Genomic DNA, 23212 nt, shown 5'->3' on the forward strand with positions numbered 1-23212 from the left:
GGAAAAACGTGAACATGCTGTGTGTTAACGTCGTAAACTTCATACTAGGCAAGGATCTAGCACACCACAATCTCGCGAGAGCCGCTAATGAGACCAAGACGGGAGCACATGTCTGTGAACGCGCAAACGGAGCCCGTAAGCCACTCTGCTCCTCCACCACCCCCGGTGCACGGCTGCACCACTCGTTTCAAGCACAGTACACCAAACACACATTCAGCGCTGAACAGTGGGCGGTCGACGCAGTTGCATTTACATGACTTGCAGCGAGCAGCACATCCCTCGATGTCCGTTAAGCAAAGTCGGACACGGCGACGCCACATCGCGGTTCGCAGAACTTCGCTGTCGAGGCGCTAGGCCACTTCGATATTTCAATTGTCACCAACGCCGGGTTCTCAAGAAAGCACGAGTCACACAACGCAGATACTGTACTGCCAGAGGTCACCGAGGCCAAAGCCGCACTGCCGCACCGCCACTACTCACGGCTTTCCGCCAAGTAACACAGAACCTACAACCAACACACAAGCAACGCACGCGCAATCACATGAGCAATGTTGGACAACGCGCGGTCCACAGAACGATCACGCCGAGGACGAACACGCCACGGCGTCGCTCGGCGCCAGCATCGCGCCTTCTGAAAAATCCCTAAACGATGCTGTCCTTAGGTACCGCGTGCGTCTATTTGTCGTACAAAAATCCCTCAAGTGACCTGATCCTAGGTGCCTAGGGACAGCATCGTTTAGGGATTTTTGAGAAGGCGCGATGCTGGCGCCGAGCGACGCCGTGGCGTGTTCGTCCTCGGCTTAACGTTCTCTGGACCGCGCGTTGTTCAACATTGGCTCATGTGATTGTACGTGCGTTGCTTGTGTGTTGGTTGTAGGTTCTGTGTTACTTGGCGGAAAGACGTGAGTAGTGGTAGTGCGGCAGTGCGGCTTTGGCCTCGGTGAACTCTGGCAGTACAGAATCTGCGTTGTGTGACCCGTGCTTTCTAGAGAACCCAGCGGTGGTGACGATTGAAATATCGAAGTGGCCTAGCGCCTCGGCAGCGAAGTTCAGCGAACCACGATGTGGCGTCGCCGTGTCCGACTTTGCGTAACGGACATCGAAGGATGTGCTGCTCGCTGCAAGTCATGTAAATGCAACTGCGTCGACAGCCCACTGTTCAGCGCTGAATGTGTGTTTGGTGTGCTGTGCTTGAAACGAGTGGTGCAGCCGTGCAGCGGGGGTGGCGGAGGAGCAGAGTGGCTTAGGGGCTCCGTTTGCGCGTTCACAGACATGTGCTTACGTCTTGGTATCATTAGCGGCTGTCTCGAACTGTGGTGTGCTAGCTCCTTGCCTAGTATAATGTTTACGACGCTAACACACAGCATGTTCACGTTTTTCCGCGCCATATGTCATTTGCATGACGGCCGAGTTGAAAACGAGACATATAGTGTTCTTTGCGTTTGTGTGTTGTAAATTACTTTCTATTGTGCAAGTTCTGGGAGTCTTATTACGCAAGGAGTGCGAACGTAAACATAAACACATATGTGTGATGAAATTTTGAATTACCCATAATACCTTTTACGACTGATAAGTGGCCTACATCGCCTGTGTGAACCACGACCTACTGGAACTCCAGACCTGCACAGATATCCGCCTTCTATGGGAGCAGCTTGCGCCCACTTTCGTTCAACCGATGGCCGTAGGTGGCGCTTTTATAACCTGTTCGTCTGCTACGCGGTGGGCGGCTGTGCGGCGTTGAAATTAGTACGGCAGCTGTTGTGTTGTGACGACCTGCTTCTCTAGTTGATGATTTTTGCTAACGCAGTGACAGTGATGTCACAAGGCTTTGATCGGTTACTTGGCTCCAAAAGTTGACTGCCCGAACCTAGAAAATGTCGGAGCGTGAAGTCCGCTGCTCTCTAAAATAGCGTTAAATAGCCGCTCCTATTGCCTTTTTCATGCAGATTATTATAAATCACATTGTGTATAGAGTTCGCAACGTACACAACAGTTTCATTGTACACCTTGTAAAATTCGCTTCTGCGCTCTTTAGAAACTTGAAGCCACCGTAATGTTCGACGGCAGAACGATTACCACTCATTTTACCTCTTAAAAGTTGTCCGTGAATGCGTCGCGAGTTGAAAATGTGAATTATGCACACAGCTTCACTGCGTACGTATCTTGAGCACCACCGTTATGCTGCCGCCGTACCACGCAGAAAAGCTAGCTTTACAGTTTGAAAAGAGTTCCGTGACACGATTTTTAAGGCCTGCAGTGCAGCACGTTTTAAAGCACTGGGATCGCTTAATTTCTTGCAAGCTTTCTAATGAGCTAGACGTCCAACGACATTAAAAACAAGATGTGCTCACCTTCCCTTGAAACAGAATCGATCAGCCTATTGCACATATCGGGCGGAGGACTTATTCGTGAATACATTTACTATACTTTTACCAGATCATCTGCCTTTCACTACGGCACACAGCAGCAAATCCTAATGTCATCTACGACATTAGGCTGTCTGTAATCAACTAAAGAAGGCTAGATTATCCTATGAATTTTTTAAAACAATTTTTCCAGTCTCTTAAGGAGGCTAGGAAAGGGAAATTTATGCTGTCGATCTAGCATTGCAGCGGCCACCTATGCTCGTTGTTTACATTTCTTGCACCGCTCCTCCTCTTCTAGTTTCACTATTAAAACGCAAAGCATTCGTAAATATGTCTTCTTTTGTATATTTGTGAATTTATTCATTTACCGCCAATAGAAGCGCTTTGTGCCTGCCGAAATGGCAAGACAAGCGCTGAACAGAACACAGAAGCAGACGACAGCGAACAGGTTATAACTAGCGCCACTTTGCTCGTACGTTCTTTCCCTAGCGGCAAAAGGGGCGAACTAGACTAGGCGTGCTGGAGGAGGGAGATCTGTGCAGGTCTGGAGTTCAGTAGGTCGTGGTGTGAACAAGCTACCGTATGTTGCGACGCTCTTTCGTGTGGTAGAATGATGCATGGTGCGCGTTTATTTCTGTACTGTTGTAAAAACCATTTGTTTATTTACTCAATACAAATGTACGGCTTAATCGCCGCAGTACATTTTAGTTACGCGGTGAAGCAAGTGGGAGGGAGCCGCTGTCAGCCAGCGTAGTATGTCCACTTAGGCGATCTGAGAGGCGGCGGGCGCGCGAGTGTATAATTAAAGAACTCTTATTATGTCCAGTGACAGTGGAGATCATTAACTGTAGCACCAAAGTAGTGGACCACTACCAGAAAGGCATGTAGTATGCCCATCTCAATTCTTGTGCTTATGCCAGTCTTCTTTTTTACAGCAATAGCTGCTATGGGCGAACTCCCCCGGTTGTTCTGATGTTACTGGTGTTGTCACTGGAATTCCCGAATTTCTTGCTAGAATATTGCAAATAAAGTTCTCATTGTGCTGCGAGGATTCAAACATATGATTAAAAGAGTAGCAGTCCACAATTCTACATTTCAGCCACTCTGCTGAAGATTCAGTCGCGGTGAATACTGATCCCGGAGAGCATGATCTAGCCAACAGGTGCCATGATTGGCTAACACCTGCTCAATGACTGCGTACTGTATATAGAGCTGGCATCCACACCTTCAAGCTCTTGCACATCACCTTCCCACTTGTGAAGGCAGTCCTATGTTAAATTTTCTTCTTGTAATGACAATGATTGGGTGCACCTGCTTCATTAATCTTCTTCTAGTGCTTGGCTTCTCAGATTTACTGGATAGAGCTGTTGGTGTCTTGTTTTCCTCAAGCAAAGCGCAAGACCTAGCAATGGCTAGCCCAAATATAGATTTGAGAAAACCAAAACGAATTCACCAGTAAGAAGCTGAAGGGTTGTTTTGGTGTAGATCAGTGGCTAAGTCCGGATATGAAAGAGGAGGAAGAAAAGCCTAGTCTTTCCACGTTACACTGTGAGGCACAACTCCCACAAATAAATACGACTCTTATTTTACTTTTTTAAAGATATTACCGACTTGCATTGGCAAGTGTTCACTTCAACAAACACTGCATGAAGTGAGCCTCCTGTGCATATTTCACCAGCTACTGCATCATTGTTTCCCATTATGAGTGAAACTGCAATTTTCTTTATGCTACAAGTTGCCCAAATTTGTGTTTTGCAGTAGGATGTTAGCAGTGCTATTAAGGCACTTAAAACTCATGAATTGTAGTAGAGAGAAAAAAAAGTAAGAAAGCAGTGGCTTTTTGTGCGTAGACTATGCATACACCTGGTGCTCTTATGGTCATTTTTTCCCTATCCGCTAAACCATCCTAAACAAGAAAAGTTTATACACAATTAGTTTATACACAGACCACAACTAAACCACAGGTATCGTTGGTAAGCAAAGTATACTTGTTCGGTGACATTTTCTGCAGCCCTGCTATTGGGCTTTCCTTCCTTCCTTTTCAGCTGTGCAGGTTCATTAAGTGATGATACAGTTTGAAAATTTTAATCGTTGGAAGACTTAGCGAAACCTTTTTCGGGTTGTTTTTTGTTGGTTTCAGACTCTGCACATTGCATTTTAAGGCGTGTTTTCTGTGTTTGTTGCTTTTTCTTTACGGGTAGGGCATGTCAACATTTTTTACACCATTTCAAGTATGTGGTGCCATAGACTGTTCTTAGACGGAGTCTTGCCCTTTCATTCTGTACAATTTGATGTCGGTTTTTTGTGTCCAAGGCCGTTTTACAGCGCAATTGTAGCATTTTGCTAAGTTTTGCCTCAGTCACCCAAGCTTGAAAGATTGCTACCCACTGCTGGTGGCATGACACCATGTGACATTTCTTTTTCAATAAAAGGAAGTCTGTCACTTATCCTGTGCACTGGTTGTCTTTTGTCTCTTTGAATTGCAATTTGTTACCTATATTTGCTCTTTTGTTGCATTTCAGATTAGGAATGGCTATCATAATTGACATTTAACCATACTGCACACAATGTGGTTGATATGTAATTGCAATATATGGCCACCATAAATAAATAAAAGTTAATAATTCAAGAATAGTGCCTTTGCATGGTGGTGCAGCCATGAATTGTGGCTATAAGGTACCAGCGCTGCAGATAGCACTGCTTATGCAGAATATAGTTCAACTCTACTACTTTCAAACATCATTGTTTTTATCTGCATTTGTATAGCTCCAATTTCTACGAACAACACACATCTCTGGTGGAAGAGTGGCTTGCACCTGCAGTTGGGCCCAATGAATAGCCAAATTTCTGCCCGTTTTCATGTTACTAGTAAAGGCAGTCGTTTTTATAGTAGCCTGTTTGCCCAGTGTAGAAGCCGCTGCAGGGTGTCGGGATCTCGTACACATCTTCAGCTTTGCAGGGGACACAGCACCTGGCACATAGTTTGTCACAGGCCGTGTCTTCGGGGCAAGTTGAGTTGACCCACTTGCAAAGGGAGAGCCAAGCTTGTTGGTTATGAAGTAAACTGCCTGTACACTCAGTGGCCTTCTTCATTTTGTGTGACATGTGGTTATTGCGACCCTTGTTTTATGCACTTCTTGTCCAGCAGAGGTCTTTTGCTCTTGAAACACTCAGGATAGCTTTCAGCAAGCTGGACAGGAATAACACTGAAAAACCAGCAGATTTTAATCATTGCACTTATCATGCGAAGCTTCGTACAGTATGATGAGGGCGTAAATAAATGAGGGTGTTCCTCAAGTCCTTGTAGCACATGTCACGAGTTTGGAGCAACATGATGTATAGCACTTTTTTGATCGCATGCTATAGGTTTAGCAGGTGTGGCCATGGTTGAAGTGCATTGCAAGGTCAAGAAAACAGATATCTATGAGCAGCACCCTGGTAAAAGAGACTCTGGGAAAACTAGTGGGAAGCCTGTTGAACATCTCGTTGACCCACTTGCTGGCTCCATCAGGCAAAGTATGATAAAGAGAAGGAAGTCATCAACACATCAGAAGGTTTTTACATATAAACACTGTGCTAATGTCATAACATGCCAACAAGTCTTAGTGCGCAGGCTATGCACAACCAACTACATATGCCTTCTGTTCGGACATTGCTCATTGTAACTAACAAGGATGGAGTGGACAAAAAAAGAACAGCAGCTCCATTAATTTGGTTTCACTGGTATCAACAGTGTTTTGTAAGTGTACATCGCCATACTCCCCAATGCCTTCTTGGGTGACATCAGCAAGGACCAGCTTGAGGCAAGGGGTAATAGACGTCTTTAGAAGCTAAAAATGCATGCATGCATGGAAAGCACATTGTGTCCAAAAAGTAGGCACTTCACAAGGGCACTGGAGAAGGAACAGGTTATTAACAGTGGGCAAAGACAAGCTACTAAACACCCAACACTGTTGCCATGTAACGACCTCTGAAACAATCCCTCTTAATGAGGAAATCATCTTTGTGTATCCATAAAGAGGGCATATGGGCAAAGCCCCTTCAGTAATGCTGCCAGCTTCAAAAGCACATTTTGCACATCTTGAATGCTTCCTTCTTAAGACTTTGCTGGGTGCAAGCATTCTACTGTCCAAAAGCTGTCACTGAGAGCACTGTTGGTTTGGTGGCAATAAAGTTCAGAAGCAATTGCAACAAACCTCCCTTCCTAGTTGGCCTGGATGCTCACCGTGCTTATGAAGCAGCACCATGATGCAAGCAAGGTGAACTAATGCCTCCAAGCCCTTGTTCATTTATCACACTGTTCTGTTAGTAACAACCACGAGACTTGAAACCAACAAGCTCAAGTTCTCCACTCGCATGGTTACTGCGGAGGATCCATAAAAAGCACAAAAACAGAAAACTCAAGGGAAAGGATAAAGCACCATTTAACACTTAGTATTGCTACAGCCCACGCCCTTCTTTTATTTTGTCTGGTTGTGCTACATCTTTTTACTATAGATAGGCATGTACTTAGGTGATGTTCCCAATCAGTGTCCAATTTTTATATACACTATGTGCTGGTTCAAAGAGGTTTGAAACACTGCAATGGAAGCTTCAAGTAGAAAAGGTGCCAGGAAGAAAAAAGAAAGCTGTGCTGCAACCATCTCGGCAACATGTTGTACCTTTAATAAAAATCGTGCTTCCATATTAACTTGAGCCCTCCAGTTTAAAGTACCAGTGCACTTATGAACAATGAATCAATTCTCAAAGAGCATGTGCAGTCCAGCCAAAAGCAGGGGCAAGAATGCGCATTGCGCTCCTCCTATATTGAAGGTGAATAACACGTACCATAATGGCGAATGTGCTTTAGTAAGCTTCCATGCAATATGAATTTGTAATGTACAAAGAATTTTCAATGAAGCTTACCACGAGCACAGATGCACTTGCAAATTATATCACAATTGAAGATAATGAGCAAACCTATGTGCCCTTTCCACTCTTAGTATGCTTTACTGCACGATGCTTATTTACACCCCTGTATTGCGGTGTAGCAAGCTACAATAGAAACTTTGCATAATTAGGCTTTTTAGGATTATCTTTCTCACAATACACTAATTTTTCGCGGTGAAGCCTAAGCAATGTACTGCGGTGAAGCATACTAAAAGTGAAAAGGGGCAAGAGTTCTTTAATCATACACTCGCGAACCCTCCGCCTCTCAGGTCGCCTAAGTGGACATACTATGCTGGCTGATAGCGGCCCCCTCCCACTTTTAGTATGCTTCACCGCGTAACTAAAATGTACTGCGGCGAAGAAGCCGTACATTTGTATTGAGTGAATAAACAAATGGTTTTTACAACAGTACAGAAATAAACGCGCACCATGCATCAGTCTACCACACGGAAGAGCGTCGCAACATACGGTAGCTGATTCACACAGACCGTGTAGCCCACTTATCAGTCGTAAAGGGTATTATGGGTAATTCAAAATTTCAGACACACGTGTTTATGTTTACGTTCGCACTCCTTGCGTAATAAGACTCCCAGAACTTCCACAATAGAAAGTAATTTACAACACACAAATGCAAAGAACACAGACATATGTCTCGTTTTCAACTCGGCCGTCATGCAAATGACATATAGCGCGGAAAAACGTGAACATGCTGTGTGTTAGCGTCGTAAACTTGATACTAGGCAAGGAGCTAGCACACCACAGTCTCGAGACAGCCGCTAATGATACCAAGACGTAAGCACATGTCTGTGAACGCGCAAACGGAGCGCCTAAGCCACTCTGCTCCTCAGCCACCCCCGCTGCACGGCTGCACCACTCGTTTTAAGCACAGCACACCAAACACACATTCAGCGCTGAACAGTGGGCTGTCGACGCAGTTGCATTTACATGACTTGCAGCGAGCAGCACATCCCTCGATGTCCGTTACGCAAAGTCGGACACGGCGACGCCACATCGTGGTTCGCTGAACTTCGCTGCCGAGGCGCTAGGCCAGTTCGACATTTCAATCGTCACCACCGCCGGGTTCTCTAGAAAGCACGGGTCACACAACGCAGATTCTGTACTGCCAGAGTTCACCGAGGGCAAAGCGGCACTGCCGCACCACCACTACTCACGTCTTGCCGCCAAGTAACACAGAACCTACAACCAATCACACAAGCAACGCACGTACAATCACATGAGCCAATGTTGAACAACGCGCAGTCCAGAGAACGATAAGCCGAGGACGAACACGCCACGGCGTCGCTCGGCGCCAGCATCGCGCCTTCTCAAAAATCCCTAAACAATGCTGTCTCTAGGCGCCTAGGATCAGGTCACATGAGGGATTTTTGTACGACAATTAGACGCACGCTTAGGTACCTAGGATAAGGTCACGTGAGGGATTTTTTTATGACATGGAGGCATTGTACGCACGCGCCTGTTCCTGCCCCCCGCAAGATGGCCACCGCCTGCTTCACCCCAGCCGATAGGCTTTCACTCCAGCAGTTTTGCTTTCGTGGTTGCCCAGTGATACCTCAACGCATGATGAACAATGGTAAGAGTACTGTACATTCTATGGTACTGCTGCTGGGAGTTTTATACTATTACCTGTTCTTTTGCGGACACTGGCAGGAGTAGCCGCGTTCGAGATTTCTTGCGGTATTAAGTGATCTCAAAGTGCCAGCTAGCGCGAAACAGTTGCCGCAGTCTCGCAGAGATCGGAGGGTAATTCTATTCGTGCCTTCGATTAGCACTGTTGCAGTTTCTATGCGCTGCCTTTGAAACATTAGAGTGCTACTGTTGGTAATGTGCAACAGCTAGGTGTGAGTTGCCAGGTGCTTAGCCGCGATGTTAAAAAGGTGGCACCTCCGACTCGCCAGCGCAAGCATTTGCACTGAACTGTTAGTGCTACAAATGCTGCCTCGTGTGTCTTTTTTTTTTTTTTCCACCTGTATGAGATGACGCTGCATTTCTTTGCCTTCCTCACTGCTTGTGCTGACCGGGGCGCCAGCACTTTTCATTTGTGGCGCTCGGATAGTGACAGTATGCTTATTAGCAGCGCTTATGTGTGAGTTTTGGAGTTGTGTCATGGCATGTGTACGTGGTGAGCGAGCAGGTAAACAAACTCACTTCCGTGCTGCTGCAGCTTACGAGCAATTTCAAATGTAAACACACATGGCGCACGAATCAGCTCATTACTCACGTCCAGCATACACACGTCCGTTGCTTCCGTTGTACCATGCGCGTAACTTTGTATCCATGACCGACATTGTAAACAGCCACAAGAAGGCAGATGACACACACAGTGTCTGCCTTAATTTTTACCTTCGCTGTTTTTAGGGTGTCAATTATGAACTACCGAGGCCAACTCTATACACTCGCGATGTTAGCAGCTCAAGAACCTTTTTTTGCCCATTGTGTGAGGAGCATATAATTGAATTCCTGGCAGTTACATGGTGAAGTGCCCTAGGCCCATATCCCTGGCTGTGGGTACAGCCATATGTCTAATTTGTTTTATTGTGCTACTGCTGTCTCTGCAGCTTCTGCTGATGTTTGTTGTACCTATGAAGATCTAGCCTGTCTATGCACTGTTGGCAACAAGTAGCCACAAGTGGCGATTGCTGTCGGTTGGCTCGGTCCAGAATTTGGTATGTATGAGGTCGATTCAGGAAGCTAGGCCTCCAAGCCCACCACTTTGCCAATAGTACAGCAAACATTATAAACACTTTATCACTAATGCACTGATGTTTAAGCTATAGAATGTCACTTTCCTCACCTTCCTATTTCTTCTTGTTCCAGAGTAATTGAGCAATCCATGGCATCCAGTAATGACGTTCGGTTGAAACAGCAAACTGTAATTTAATTTCTGACTGTGGAAGGTTGTGTGTCCATCAGCATTCATCGCCGGCTGACTGCAGTTTTCAGGGATGCCTTTTGGTGACATCAGCACTGTGCAGAGGTGGGCTGGGACTGTGAAAGATCAAACTCCATCCCATAAAATCTCCAAGATGAGCACTGAAGTGGATTGCCCACAACGGCCTTTGAAGAGTATCATCAACATCAGGTGGACAAGTTGATACGGGGCGATTGCAGGATCAAACAACACGAGATTACAACAACACTCGTCATTTCCATTGGTTCAGTGAACCACATCATTAAGGACCTCCTGCATTACAAAGAGATTTGCACTCGTTAGGCACGCTTCCTTGACGCTTTCATGTCACTCGTCAGTTGCCGTGGTACCTAGCAGTGCAAATATTCTTGTAATGCAGGAGGTCCTTAAGGATATGGTTCACTGAACCAATGAAAATGGCAAGTGTTGTTGCGATCTCGTGTTGCTTGATATTGCGATTGCCCCAAATCCTGGAGATTTGGTGCGGCTGGATTTTAGTCTTTTACAGTCCTTGCCCACTTCCGCACAGTGCTGATGTCAACACAGGCATCCCTGTAAACTGCAGTGAGCCGGCGATGAATGTTGATGGGAGCACAACCTTACGCAGTCAGAAATTCAATTGCAGCCAGCTGTTTCAACCAGCCGTCACCACTGGATGCCATGGATTGCTTGATTACTCTGGAATGATAAAGAGATAGGCCACCATATTGTTTGGTAAATAAATTTGAATTTGACATTTATGGCTTAAACATCACTGCATTAATGATAAAGAGTTCAAAATGTTTGCAGTACTACTGGCAAAGTAGTGGGCTCGGAGGCATCACTTTCTGAATTGCTCTTGTGTATCCATTTACTAAGGGCGTGCTGTTGCTTCTAATGCCTATGTTACACCAGTAAAGGAGGATTTAATTAATGGTGGCTTGAGTCATGTATGACACCCTATCACTATCGTGCTATACACATGAATGGTGACAAGGTTTGTTCAAATTTAAGCTATTAATGCTGGCCATGGAAATACTGGAAGTTCCCATAATGTGTTAAAGCTGCATATAAAGTTGTCTTGGCCAAAGCACTTATAATATTGTATTGCACTTGATGCATGGTGCTGTCGCAAAAGACACAGTAGAAGTATCCAGAAAATTTGTTTCCAGCTGTCCCGCGACAATAAATCATACAGAAATCATTGCCTTGTGAACTACCAGTGTCAGTGACCATTCTCATCTGTGAGCCATTTTTATAAGGGACCACTGTCGTCCACCGTCTTCTGCATCCGGGGCACTATAACTTGCCACTTGCATCCTTAGGCTAGCATCTGAGTTATAGTCGTACATAAGGATTGTTTAAAATCTTACTGCCTAGCAATATGTGAAGCCAAAAAGAAGTATTTTTCCAAAGATCTGTCCTCGCTTCTACACATTAACTCTAGAAAGTTTTGGCAAGCTATCTCTCCTGATCGTGACAGTAATACAGTAACATTACATGACGCTGACAATGTTCCTGTCCCTGCATCTGAGTGTGCTTCAACTTTCAATTCGTTCTTTAGCTCTGTGTTCACCAATGAAAACTGCTCCTCCGTTCCCTGTGTCTCCGACCTTCATTATCGCTTCATGTCTCCTATACATATTAGTGTTGAAGGCATTTGAAAACTAATACGCTATCTAAAGGTGTCTACATCATGTGGCATTGACAGTATTAATTCTAAAATTCTAAAGAACACGTCAGCTATATCCAGTCAGATTTTGTACTACATCTTTCAGCAGTCTTTATCGACAGGACCTGCTGACGGGAAGATAGCCAAAGTTATTCCTATATTCAAAGATGGAAACAGACGCTCACCTGGCAACTGCCGCCCCATTTCGCAAACATGCATTTGTTGTAAGCTTCTCGAGCACATCATTGCCTCCCATTTATCCCACCATCTTAAATCTAATAACTTTTTCTTTCAAAATCAACATGGTTTCCGTAAAGCGTTGTCTTGTGACACCCAACTATTGGAATTTACGTCAGATTTACATTATGGCATGAATAACAGCAAAATTATTGATTGCATCTTTTTCGACTATGCAAAAGCCTTTGACAGTGTTGCTCACTGTCGTCTAATAGCTAAATTAACTGCTCTTAGGATTGACTCATTAACATTATCTTGGCTTCGCAATTTCTTATCTAATCGGCACCAGTTTGTATCTGTGAATAACTTCAGCTCCTCCACGTCTGTTGTAACGTCAGGTGTACGCCAGGGTAGTGTGCTAGGCCCTCTTCTTTTCCTAATTTTTATAAATGATTTACCGAGCAACATTTCCTCCTGCATATGACTTTTTGCGGATGATTGCATCATTTACAGAACGATTAACTGTCATGATGATCACCTAACTTTGCAAAATGACCTTCACCTAATTAATCAGTGGTGCGACCGTTGGCAAATGACACTTAACACACCTAAGTGCTGCGTTCTTTCCTTCACTCATACGAAATCATATCCTAAGTTTCCTTACAAAATCAGCTCGTCGGAAGTTCCCTGTGACTCTACTTACAAATATCTTGGCGTTTATTTTTGTACTAACCTAGCCTGGGAGCTTTCACATCGAGAAGATATGCGCTAAAGCTAACAGAACTTTAGGGTTTTTACGTCGTCATCTGCACCTCTCGCCATCTACCATTCGTCAACAGGCCTACCAAACTTTTGTACACCCTCAACTTGTATATGCTTCATCAGTCTGGTCTCCTCATCAACAATACCTAATAGCTAAATTGGAATCCATCCAAAATCGTGCTGCCCGCTTTATAACTTCTAACTACAGTCGTCAATCTAGCATTACCCAAATTAAACACGATGTTCCCCTGCCGGACTTGGATTCCCGCCGCTCTGTTGCTCTCCTATGCCTCTTTCATAAATACTACTATAACTCATGGTCCAGCCGCTTGTCGCTTGAAACTCCTTCTCGCACATCTACTCGACTTCATAATCATCTCAGTTTCAGGCGCATTTTTGGCCGCACACAGTCATTCAATAACTCTGCATTACCGCGCGCCATCGCACTATGGAATAGCCTTCCAAATAATATTGTCTCAATAAAAGATCCTGCCTAATTTAGTGAACATTTGGAACTCCACATGCTCGCTTGACTTTGTTGTACGACTTTGTATTGTATTCGCCTTTGTATTGTTTTTGGACTTTGTTTTCCATTGTATTTCCTTGAATTTGTATGTATTTTTTCCAATGTTTAACAGTGTTCCTCTTTTTCCAATGTACAAACTTATTTGTTTCTCTTACTATGTACGTAGTTCCTTTCTTTGCGGTAAATATTTGTCATTTTTCTGTAACCCCCCCTACTCAATGCTCCTCCGAGCCTGTAGGGTAAACTGAATAAATAAATAAGACTATCTGTGTGTATGATGCAATTGCTGTGCTATGAGGGATGTGTGTGAATGGTGTGAAAAAGTTTGTTTTGGTTAGGTCTCATACACAGAAAATGCCAGTCAGCTGAAACAAGGGCTTAAATTGCCTCAACCACATCAGAAATAGCACTGCAGGCCAGCAGGTATGCTTAAATGTCTCCATTTGTTTGAGTTGTGATCGGCAATTGTTGATATATTGTTGCTATGGTGCTATATTCTTGCAGCTTCGCCACTTGCATGTATGTACTTGGGTATGTGTGTAGCAGTGTGGTGTACTCTGTACATTTTATTCTAGCATGGATGTATGGCTGAAAGGAAATCTTTAGCAATCTTATGGTTGGCACACAATTATTGATTATATGTTTTATATAATGAATAATGTGAAAAGTGCACACATCCAGTTTCACATACCCTCTGACCCAAGTTGACATCAAAGAGGTTCAATAGAGGCACGTACCCAGTGACCCAAGTTGTTGTCAAAGCTCAATGAACAGCAGCACATACCCAGTGTGGCTGCGGAGCACCTGGGCAAGCCAGTGCTCAGGCCTGCAAAGTGGCAGAGGATGCTAAGAATCTCTCGATTTGTACAGGCCACTGGAACCTGGCAACATTTAACACTTCGACCGTCTCTAGTGAAGCTGGCTTAGTGGGGCTCTTTGAGATAATCTTAGGCAGATCCTGAAATATCATTGGCCGTAATCAGGTTTCAAAATAGTGAAGTTTATGCAGGGCTGACTAACGGCCACGTCATCCTCTACTACAGAAGTCTTCCAGATAAGAGGGAATATAGGGTAGGATTTCTAATTCATAAGGACATAGCGGGCAACATTGATGAATTCTACAGCATTGACATGCATATGAATTGTTTGTTTCCAGTGAACATTTTTCACGGGCCAATCTCTGTTACAATGTTGTCACTCAGCTTAATTACAAGAAGGCGCCAAATAAAACAGCAGACGAAGGAAGGCAACACAGGACAACCACGTAGGTGCACGAACAACTGAGCATTTTATTTCTTGACACAGGAATAAATAGCTGCTGCCAAGGATCAGAACAACAAGAAGAAACACTGCTGTCATCTGCATCTCACAATGAAAACACGATAGAGAAGAGCTTCCAAGTGCTGCTCCCAAGATATGCCAGTTCCTTTGCCTATAGAGAAACTGAGGCTTCACTGATACAATCATCACCACGCTTCTTGATCTCAAGTGCTTCCAATATCTTCCTTGTCAGTTGATCATCAGCCCTGTTCAAAACACAGGTTGAATTAAAATCTGGAATGCACATGTGAGCCTTACTATGAGCACTAATGTGACCGGAGAGCTGGTTTTCCATCTTATATCAATGCTCATACAATCTGTTATCCAGACATCTGCCCATTTGGCGTAGATATGATGAACCACACGGCAAAGGAACCGAATAAATGACTTTCTTTGTTTTTTTTTGCGCACACCTGTTTATTTTCCTGATGTCCTGCATTCATCATCATTAGCCTGGTTACGCCCACTGCAGGGCAAAGGCCTCTCCCATACTTCTCCAACTACCCTGGTCATGTACTAATTGTGGCCATGTTGACCCTGCCAACTTCTTAATCTCATCCGCCCACCTAACTTTCTGCCGCCCCCTGCTATGCTTCCTTCCCTTGGAGTCCAGTCCGTAACCCTTAATGGCCATCGGTTATCTTCCCTCCTCATTACATGTCCTGCCCATGCCCATTTCTTTTTCTTGATTTCAACTAAGATGTCATTAACTCGCGTTTGTCCGTCACCCAATCTTCTCTTTTCTTATCCCTTAACATTACACCCATCATTCTTCTTTCCATAGCTTGTTGCGTCGTCCTTAACTTAAGTAGAACCCTTTTCGTAAGCCTCCAGGTTTCTGCCCCGTAGGTGAGTACTGGTAAGACACAGCTGTTATACACACTTTTCTTTTGAGGGATAATGGCAACCTGCTGTTCATAATCTGAGAATGCCTACCAAACGCACACACGTTCACAATGTATCAGATGGAAAACCATGCATATTTGGCAGGTTGTTCTGTAACAGTGAGCTGTTGTACAGCTACCCGTTAGACTCAACAAAACTTGGAATTGCTGTTGTCAGCAAACTTTCTTCCGTAAAGTGTTGGCCAGTTGAAAACGTAAAAAGAAAACTTGTCAAGCTGCCATACAATAATAAATTTGCAGTTTTCTCACAATTGCATACGGCCTAGTGTATGCTTTTCTGATCTTGCTTGATTTATGAGCAGTGTTAACGAGTACTTTATCATCCTGATATGTGAAAGAGTTCATATATTATGTGCTGTGAGCGCAACACATGCCTGACTTTCAACATCATCTCCACACATAATCATCCATTGTACACCTTCTTCATCTGTATATATCATCACCATCAGACAGCTTGATCCTCGTGGTAGTAGCACGAGCTCGGCTGGAATAAAGCTGTTGCTTACAAGTGGTGGATGGTACTTTTAGTTCCCAAAGACCTCTCGCACATTCTCACTGGAGCTCCACTCGGGTCGCCACATAACACCACCGGCCATTGAACTCAGTTCCCTCAGTACAGCCGCCACGTGCTCAACCCAGTGACCCAAGTTGGCAGAAAAAAGGTTAGATGCAGACATACATGCATACATACTATGACATCTCTGTTGGAGCAACATTTATTTGGCCCGAGTACTCGGCGTCGAACCAGCACAGGCACACACCCGATGACAATGATCGCCCACTGAGGATTGATTATCGTAGGATGATGATACTAATATACAGATGAAGACGTGCATAATTGACTCCCACAATAAATACATACATACATGCAGACCTACCGCTTACTAAGTCAAATTCTTAAAGGGCCCCTCACCATGTCTGGCCATTTTGAGCTGACAAGCGCAGGGCATACATCGCATGATAGCGATCGTGTCTGCAAAGTATTGCATCGCTACGCGTCACAGAAAGATCTGAAATTTCAAATCGAACGCTGTTTTTCCTTCTCCTCGCGGCCGCTGCGCTTCAAGCCAGAGAGTGACGTACTCGTGGCGACATGTGACTTCGAGAATTATTCAAGACACTTGTTATCTGTGTGATCTGTTGCTTGAATTGACGAATTGAAGTTTAGAGAAATAATAAAACAAACAGAATGTCTGAATGTTTTTTGTTTTACTTCGCACCGAAGCAAGAGATGTACTTCTGCTTCGTTTGCTTGTTCCCACGGTCGTGCGGTCACATGCACAGGTGCCAAAACTATGCCATTTTCTACCGTGTTCCAACACGTGATCATGCTCTGCGATACGCTTGTTCTGCCTCAGTATTCGTGCAGCACTGAATTAAACCACCAGTCATATGTCCTTGTGCTCAGCACACAAAATCGTGCGCTGCGCGAAACGATGACAGCTTGTGCGCAACACCGCCAACGGAAGTGCGCATCGCCGAAGAAAAAAACGCGAGAAAAAAAAGTGAAGGCGGGGCCCGTGACATATGTGTCACGCGATCCTCAAGGTCCAGCATGGGAGAACACAGGGAAGGAATTTCGCTTGCAGAGGCTAGACGAGGCGAGTGGAGAGAGAGTCTCGCTATGCAGTGGAGCTTGCCTACTGAAACCATGGGTTTGCGGCACTGAAATATTTCTATCTCGGCTATTGATGAGCTGATTTGAAAAATCTTTGCAGCACAATGCTCCCTAAAGGACACATAACAAGTTCCAGCGTACAACCAAAATTTGCTATGGGGCCTGGTGAGGGGCCCTTTAAACAATGTTGTTGCATTAAAAAATGAACTTTAGCAAGCAATGTAATGTGTAGGGCAGGTAACCGACAGTCTATAAGGGTTACTGAATGGGTACCAATAAAACTGGTTTGCATTCGTGGAGAGCAGATGACTAGGTAGTGTGATGAAATAGAAATTTTGCAAGCAAAGGATGGTATCAGCTGGCATGAAACGTGGGGCAATTGGGGATCCTACAGTGGACATAAAATAGGCTGATGGCAATGACCTTAGGATCTTCTAATCACTTTTAATTAGTTGGACTCCACCAATAGCTATAAAATGTTTGAGATGAAAAAGTGTCTCACATATGTTCTACTGTCGTAAGCCTTCCAAGAAGTTTCCCTGCTTTTGAGTATTCAGTGTGGATCGTCCCTTGTAGCCCTTTAGGAATACTGAACCGAAGGGTTATTTTATGTTCCATGGCTATGTATTATAACGTGCCCCTGTATTTATTCTATTGTATTTACCCCTTGTTCTTGATGCTGTAACACGACTGCAATCACCCGAATTATTTTCTGCAGGCCTCACAAATGCGATGAGCCTAGCTGGAAGTATCACTACCGAAACGGCATGCCACGCCCCTTCCAAGGTCATTGGTCAGGTCGAGGTTGGCATGCAGTGCAGCTTTCCTCTGGCTGACAAGTCTGTCGGGTGCTCCTTGAAAGCATGGAGTGTGTCGAGGAGCATGCAAACTACGGAGTCTGTGGATCAGTTAAGCTCCACCTCAGGTGGGCAGTGACTGGCACTTCTCTTACGTTTCTTTGCTCATGTGAGTGTGGTAAATGGCCAAGTCTGCTTAACTTGGCACAACTTGCGCAAGTGTGTATGACATTTTGCTGCTGAGAACAAATTAGCAAGTTTGTGATTCTTGTCTGCAGGCTGATTGGGGCAAAATGCAAAGATAATTCTCTACTGAGCACATTGAAGCATCCTAGGTGACAGAGCTTAATCCAGAGTCCTCTTGTTCTGGTGTTGTAGCCCTTATGTTGCTCTGTGATAACATTACACCCAGCGAGTCTGTTAGTTACTGTGTATTAATGTAAAAATGTGAGTATACAGTTGAACCCACTTATAACAGTATTCAAGTGCCATGAAAATTCCATTGTTATAACCAATAATTGTTTTAACAGGGTTGCATGAAAAAATCAAAATAGGGGGACAGCTTGCTGATATAAAAAAGCTATATAAGCAGGGAGGCCGATGCCCCTCCCCACCACCTTCCTCTGCCTGGCTACTGATTGTGTTTACTCATTTAACTCCTTCCTGGGTGCTCTGATTACGTGTTACAAGCCGCGGCTGTCGGCGGTAACGAATGGCACTGCCATAACAACTGCAAAGAGGTGTCACAGGTGGCAAGCGATATGCGAGCACTGCAGAGGCATCACTTTGGTGGCCCCAAGAGGGGCCTTTTAAGAATTGCGAGAAGGCTGCCGCAGCAGCCTGTCGGCTTCAGAAATCCAGAAGAACCGCTGAGGAGAGATCGCCACAAGCATCACACCACATGCTTCTCACTGGCTTGTACGAGAAAAACTTATGTCCATCCGCCTTGCCGACATCCTTCTCCAAGGTATCCAGGTGCTCCACGTAGTGCAGCGAAAGGTTCCTCACTAAAACGAAGCCCCAGATGTACTGAATCATCTGCAGGGCTTCCTGTGAGGACAACATTGAGGCAGCCTGCCCTACCACGTCATTGCTGCTACCGTCGCTGTCGCTATCCGATGCAAGCATGTTCGTGACGATCGTCTCATCGGTTAGAAGCACGTAGTTTCCAAATCTATAGCCGTGCACTTTCTTTTCACCGGCAACGTCGTGCATTGCCGATGATCAGCGGGTGGATCAGCCATGTTCCGTTTCAGCAGCGAGTCAAGCGAAGTTAAAAAACTGCGCAGCCAGGAATGACTTCAACACAACCAACAAAAACGAACGCGAGTGATTAAGCTGTTCGCAGAACTGCACTGAATGAGGAGCCAGCGAGCAATATGCAAGCAATCTGCTTGCGGCGCAGTTTGCGTGATCCATTTGTGCTTCGGAAGGTAGGGCGGCGTAGAGATATGGGCGCAGCCCATTCGTGTTCAGAGGGGTGGAAGGGCGACGGGAGAGAGCCACGCGGAGATGGCTGGAAAATGAACGCACAGCGGCCCATCGTGCAGTGGTTCTAATTTCTTTTTTTTGTTTGTTTGTTTTTTTCCCAAGGATTTCGCATTTCGCTACCTTTTGGCTCAGACACCCAGCAGCCAGACTTCATCGTTATAACTGATAATGCGACATTGGGGCACTGTAGTAACCGGGTTATTTCACCATGGAAAACATACAAAAGTCGATAGTGCAGCAGCTTCTCATTTTTATAACTAATATATTGTTAAAACCAGTATCGTTATAAGCGGGTTCAGCTGTAGATCAGTGCGGAACAAAAATTGACCCTTTGTTTGAGCAGAATAAAATTCAAACAAAATTCTTTAGTGCAGTTGACTACAGAACATAGCTTGTTTTATCAATATTCACATTCATTGAGGGAGGCGAAAACCACATGGGAACTGTCAGGATTCTTGTTCTGGGACAGCTTTGAGTCATGACATTCCACAGCACATCATTGGTGATGACTAAACAGGACTAGGCATGTGCAACACCGTCATTGGGCAATCGGCAGCACGCAGTGAGTACCATAGGGGCAGGCCAGCGATCACTCTAGCCAACCTGTAGGCATCTTCAGGCGACTGCTGGCCATACACATGTTTTGATGGTCTCCTGTTGATGGCAGCTTCAGGTTTCTTGCACAGTGTTTGCAAGCTGCAGTAGCTGATGAAACCTCTTTCGTACTGCCAATTTGTCCCATTGGATGGTTGCTCTTCTGCAGCACTCTTGTTACAATGTGCTAAAAGCGCATCCGCCTTTGCTGATGCAAAAAGTTGAGGCTTTTCACGTTGTGAAGTGATACACTAATGAGCATATTTAATCGCCTTTGCGATGAGTTAAATCTGGTGTTATCAGTAGAACTAACTCGTGCATGGTACTCACGAAGAAATTCTACCACAGTGTCTTCAAGTTCACTGTCAACAGTGTAGCCATTGTGCAACAAAGCTTCCACTGAAAATGGACATTTACACTGCTTCACTTTCTGTTCATGAAAGCCAAACAGTGCCCTGCCACACTCCTTACGCTTCCACCTATTTTATCACATTGTTTTCAAATGCAATAAAAAAAGCCAACCCCTGAGATGTTAATTTTGCAGCCCTAACAGTATTAACATGTGTTTGCACAAACTTTGCAAAGTTGGCATGTTTGCCACAGTAACGACAAAAAGGATGAGATTCTCTCAACTTTGACTACTACAAACAAGAAAATCTTTTATTTTGGTTCACATTACACATGGCAAACATCCGAAGATTGTGCTAAAGGTATTTTACAATACCTGACCAAGGCTTTGCCAGGCTCTCCTTCGTAATTCATGCGCATGCAGTTGCAGCATAAGATTTGCAGAATGGTTTACATACTGTTTACTTGCACTAAGTGGATTTCAAATATGTTTTTTTCACAGCGCAATAATAATACAGTTGCCAACCGATTTTTCAGATACCCAATTTTTTGGACCTGCTCGAATATTCTGACTCTGCCATGGTAATGCCACTGGCTCCATAGAGTCAATGTATAATTATGACCAAAATTTTGGATGTTTCAAACTGTTCTCATTCGATTTGATGGACTATTTCTCACAATCGCAAGTCAAAGCTACCGAAAACACAAATGAAATCCCTCATTTTGTTTTTCGCAGCCTCAAACCCGCTTCGGACACATCTCGCATGCCAATTCAAAGCTTCAGTTTCCGGCACAGCCACAATAGCAGGCACAGCTTACTGCAGGATCCCGCAAGCGTTCACGCTGCCGCTGTTGGCACTCGACCATTGCATATGGTCAATTGTGTTGCTCGTATCGCCTCTCGTGCGCATTGTGGTTCACTTCAGTTGAATACTGCGATGCTAGGCTTAGCTGCTTCAACAGCTGATCGTGTTTCGTGGTTTCATTGCCGGCTGCTACCGATGGCATCGGCACTGCTTTTGTCATCTGCCTACAACTCGACAAAGGCTTTGAAGCGAGGAAATTATAACAGATTGGCGACAAAAAAGAAGGCCACCATTATCAGGCAAGTGCAAAGTGGCTGGTCGCAATCGGACGTTGTAAAGGAATTCAAAATCTCGAGGAAGACATTATCAGACTACCTGAAAAACAATGTGAAGATTTTGTAAGTCGCTGACAAATCTGCTGCACCCCAGCAGAAGATTGTCAGCCAAGGTACCCACCAAAAATTTGAGGAAGTTACTCTGATTTGGCTGAAAACCATGATCGCCAAGCAAAAGCGGGTCTCCGGTGATGTTTTAAATCAAAATACAGAAACCTTCATGCATCAGATGAACATTAAGGGTTTTAAATTTAGTAGTGATGGCTGGCTTTGAAAAGTTAAGAGAAAAACTTAAGCATTAAGAAGATGTGCAGTGAAAGGGCTGCTGTCGACGAGTTGGCTGTTGAAAGATATCGTAGTGGTAGGCTACAGTCATTGCTCCAGCATTTCGCTCCAAAGACACATTCAACTGTGATAAAACCAGTCTGTTTTATAAGTTGCTGCCTGAAGAAACCTTTGCATTCACTGGGGACCCTTGCTGTGGTGGCAAGCACAACACAGAACAGCTGACTGTCCTTGTTGGCAGCAGCATGCTGGGAACTAAAAAGCTTCTGATGCTTGTTATTGGTAATTCAAAGACTCCAAGATACTGTAAGGGAGCACGTGTTCCAATGCAGTACAAAGTGGGCAAGAAGGCATGGATAACACAAGAGCTTTTCAAAGAACTTATTCGAGAGTTGGACAGGAAGTTCGAGTGCCAAGGACGCAAAGTTCTAATGTTAGTGGACCACTGTGCTACGCAAGGCCATGTCAAGGACCTCAAAGCTGTGGAACTGGAATTCTGCCACCAAACACAATGTCACTCCTACAGCCAAAGGACCAAGAGATTATCCGGACTCTCAAGCCGCTCTATCTGTCACATGTGCTCAGTCAAATGATGCTATGCATGGACAGTGGCAAGAGCAACAATGTTGGCTTGATTACTGCAGTTGGCAGGCTTTTAAATGCGTGGAGCCAGTGAACAAGAACAGAATCCGAAATTGCTTCCGCCACTCGGGTTTTACGATCCAACATGAAATGCTGTCATCATCCGATGATAGCAACTCTAGTGAGCCGGATCATCATCATCAGCCTGGCTACGCCCACTGCAGGGCAAAGGCCTCTCCTATACTTCTCCAACTACCCCGGTCATGTGCTAATTGGCCATGTTGTCCCTGTAAACTTCTTAGTCTCATCCGCCCACCTAACTTTCTGCCACCCCCTGCTACGCTTCCCTTCTCTTGGAATCCAGTCCGTAACCCTTAATGACCATCAGTTATCTTCCCTCCTCATTACATGTCCTGCCCATGCCCATTTCTTTTTCTTGATTTCAACTAAAATGTCATTAACTTGCGTTTGTTCCCTCACCCAATCTGCTCTTTTCTTATCCCTTAACGTTATACCGATCGTTCTTCTTTCCATAGCTCATTGCGTCGTCCTCAATTTAAGTATACAACCCTTTTCATAAGCCTCCAGGTTTCTGCCCTGTAGGTGAGTACTGATAAGACACAGCTGTTATACACTTTTCTCTTGAGGGATAAGGGCAACCTGAGGGGGGGGGGGGGGGGGGGAGGCTGTTCATGATCTGAGTATGCCTGCCAAACGCACCCCAGCCCATTCTTATTCTTCTGATTATGTCAGTCTCATGATCCGGATCCGCGACCACTACCTGCCCTAAG

At 44.8% G+C, this 23212-nt stretch overlaps 1 protein-coding gene across 2 annotated transcripts in view; it reads left to right on the top strand.

Annotated features, from left to right (window-relative positions):
* Nucleotides 1-550: 550 nt before the first annotated feature.
* LOC142590670 (uncharacterized) overlaps nt 551-23212 on the top strand; it is a 58916-nt gene continuing 36254 nt past the window's right edge. The window contains exons 1-3 of one of the 2 annotated variants that reach the window (XM_075703072.1): nt 551-662; nt 8708-8886; nt 17902-18108. In XM_075703072.1, the coding sequence (XP_075559187.1) occupies nt 8742-8886; nt 17902-18108 (352 nt within the window). In that variant the 5' untranslated portion in view covers nt 551-662; nt 8708-8741. The remainder of the gene's footprint in view (nt 663-8707; nt 8887-17901; nt 18109-23212) is intronic. The other variant, XM_075703071.1, reaches the window with a different exon arrangement.

This window comes from Dermacentor variabilis, chromosome 8, assembly GCF_050947875.1.
Source record: "Dermacentor variabilis isolate Ectoservices chromosome 8, ASM5094787v1, whole genome shotgun sequence".
Classification (NCBI taxonomy): domain Eukaryota; kingdom Metazoa; phylum Arthropoda; class Arachnida; order Ixodida; family Ixodidae; genus Dermacentor; species Dermacentor variabilis.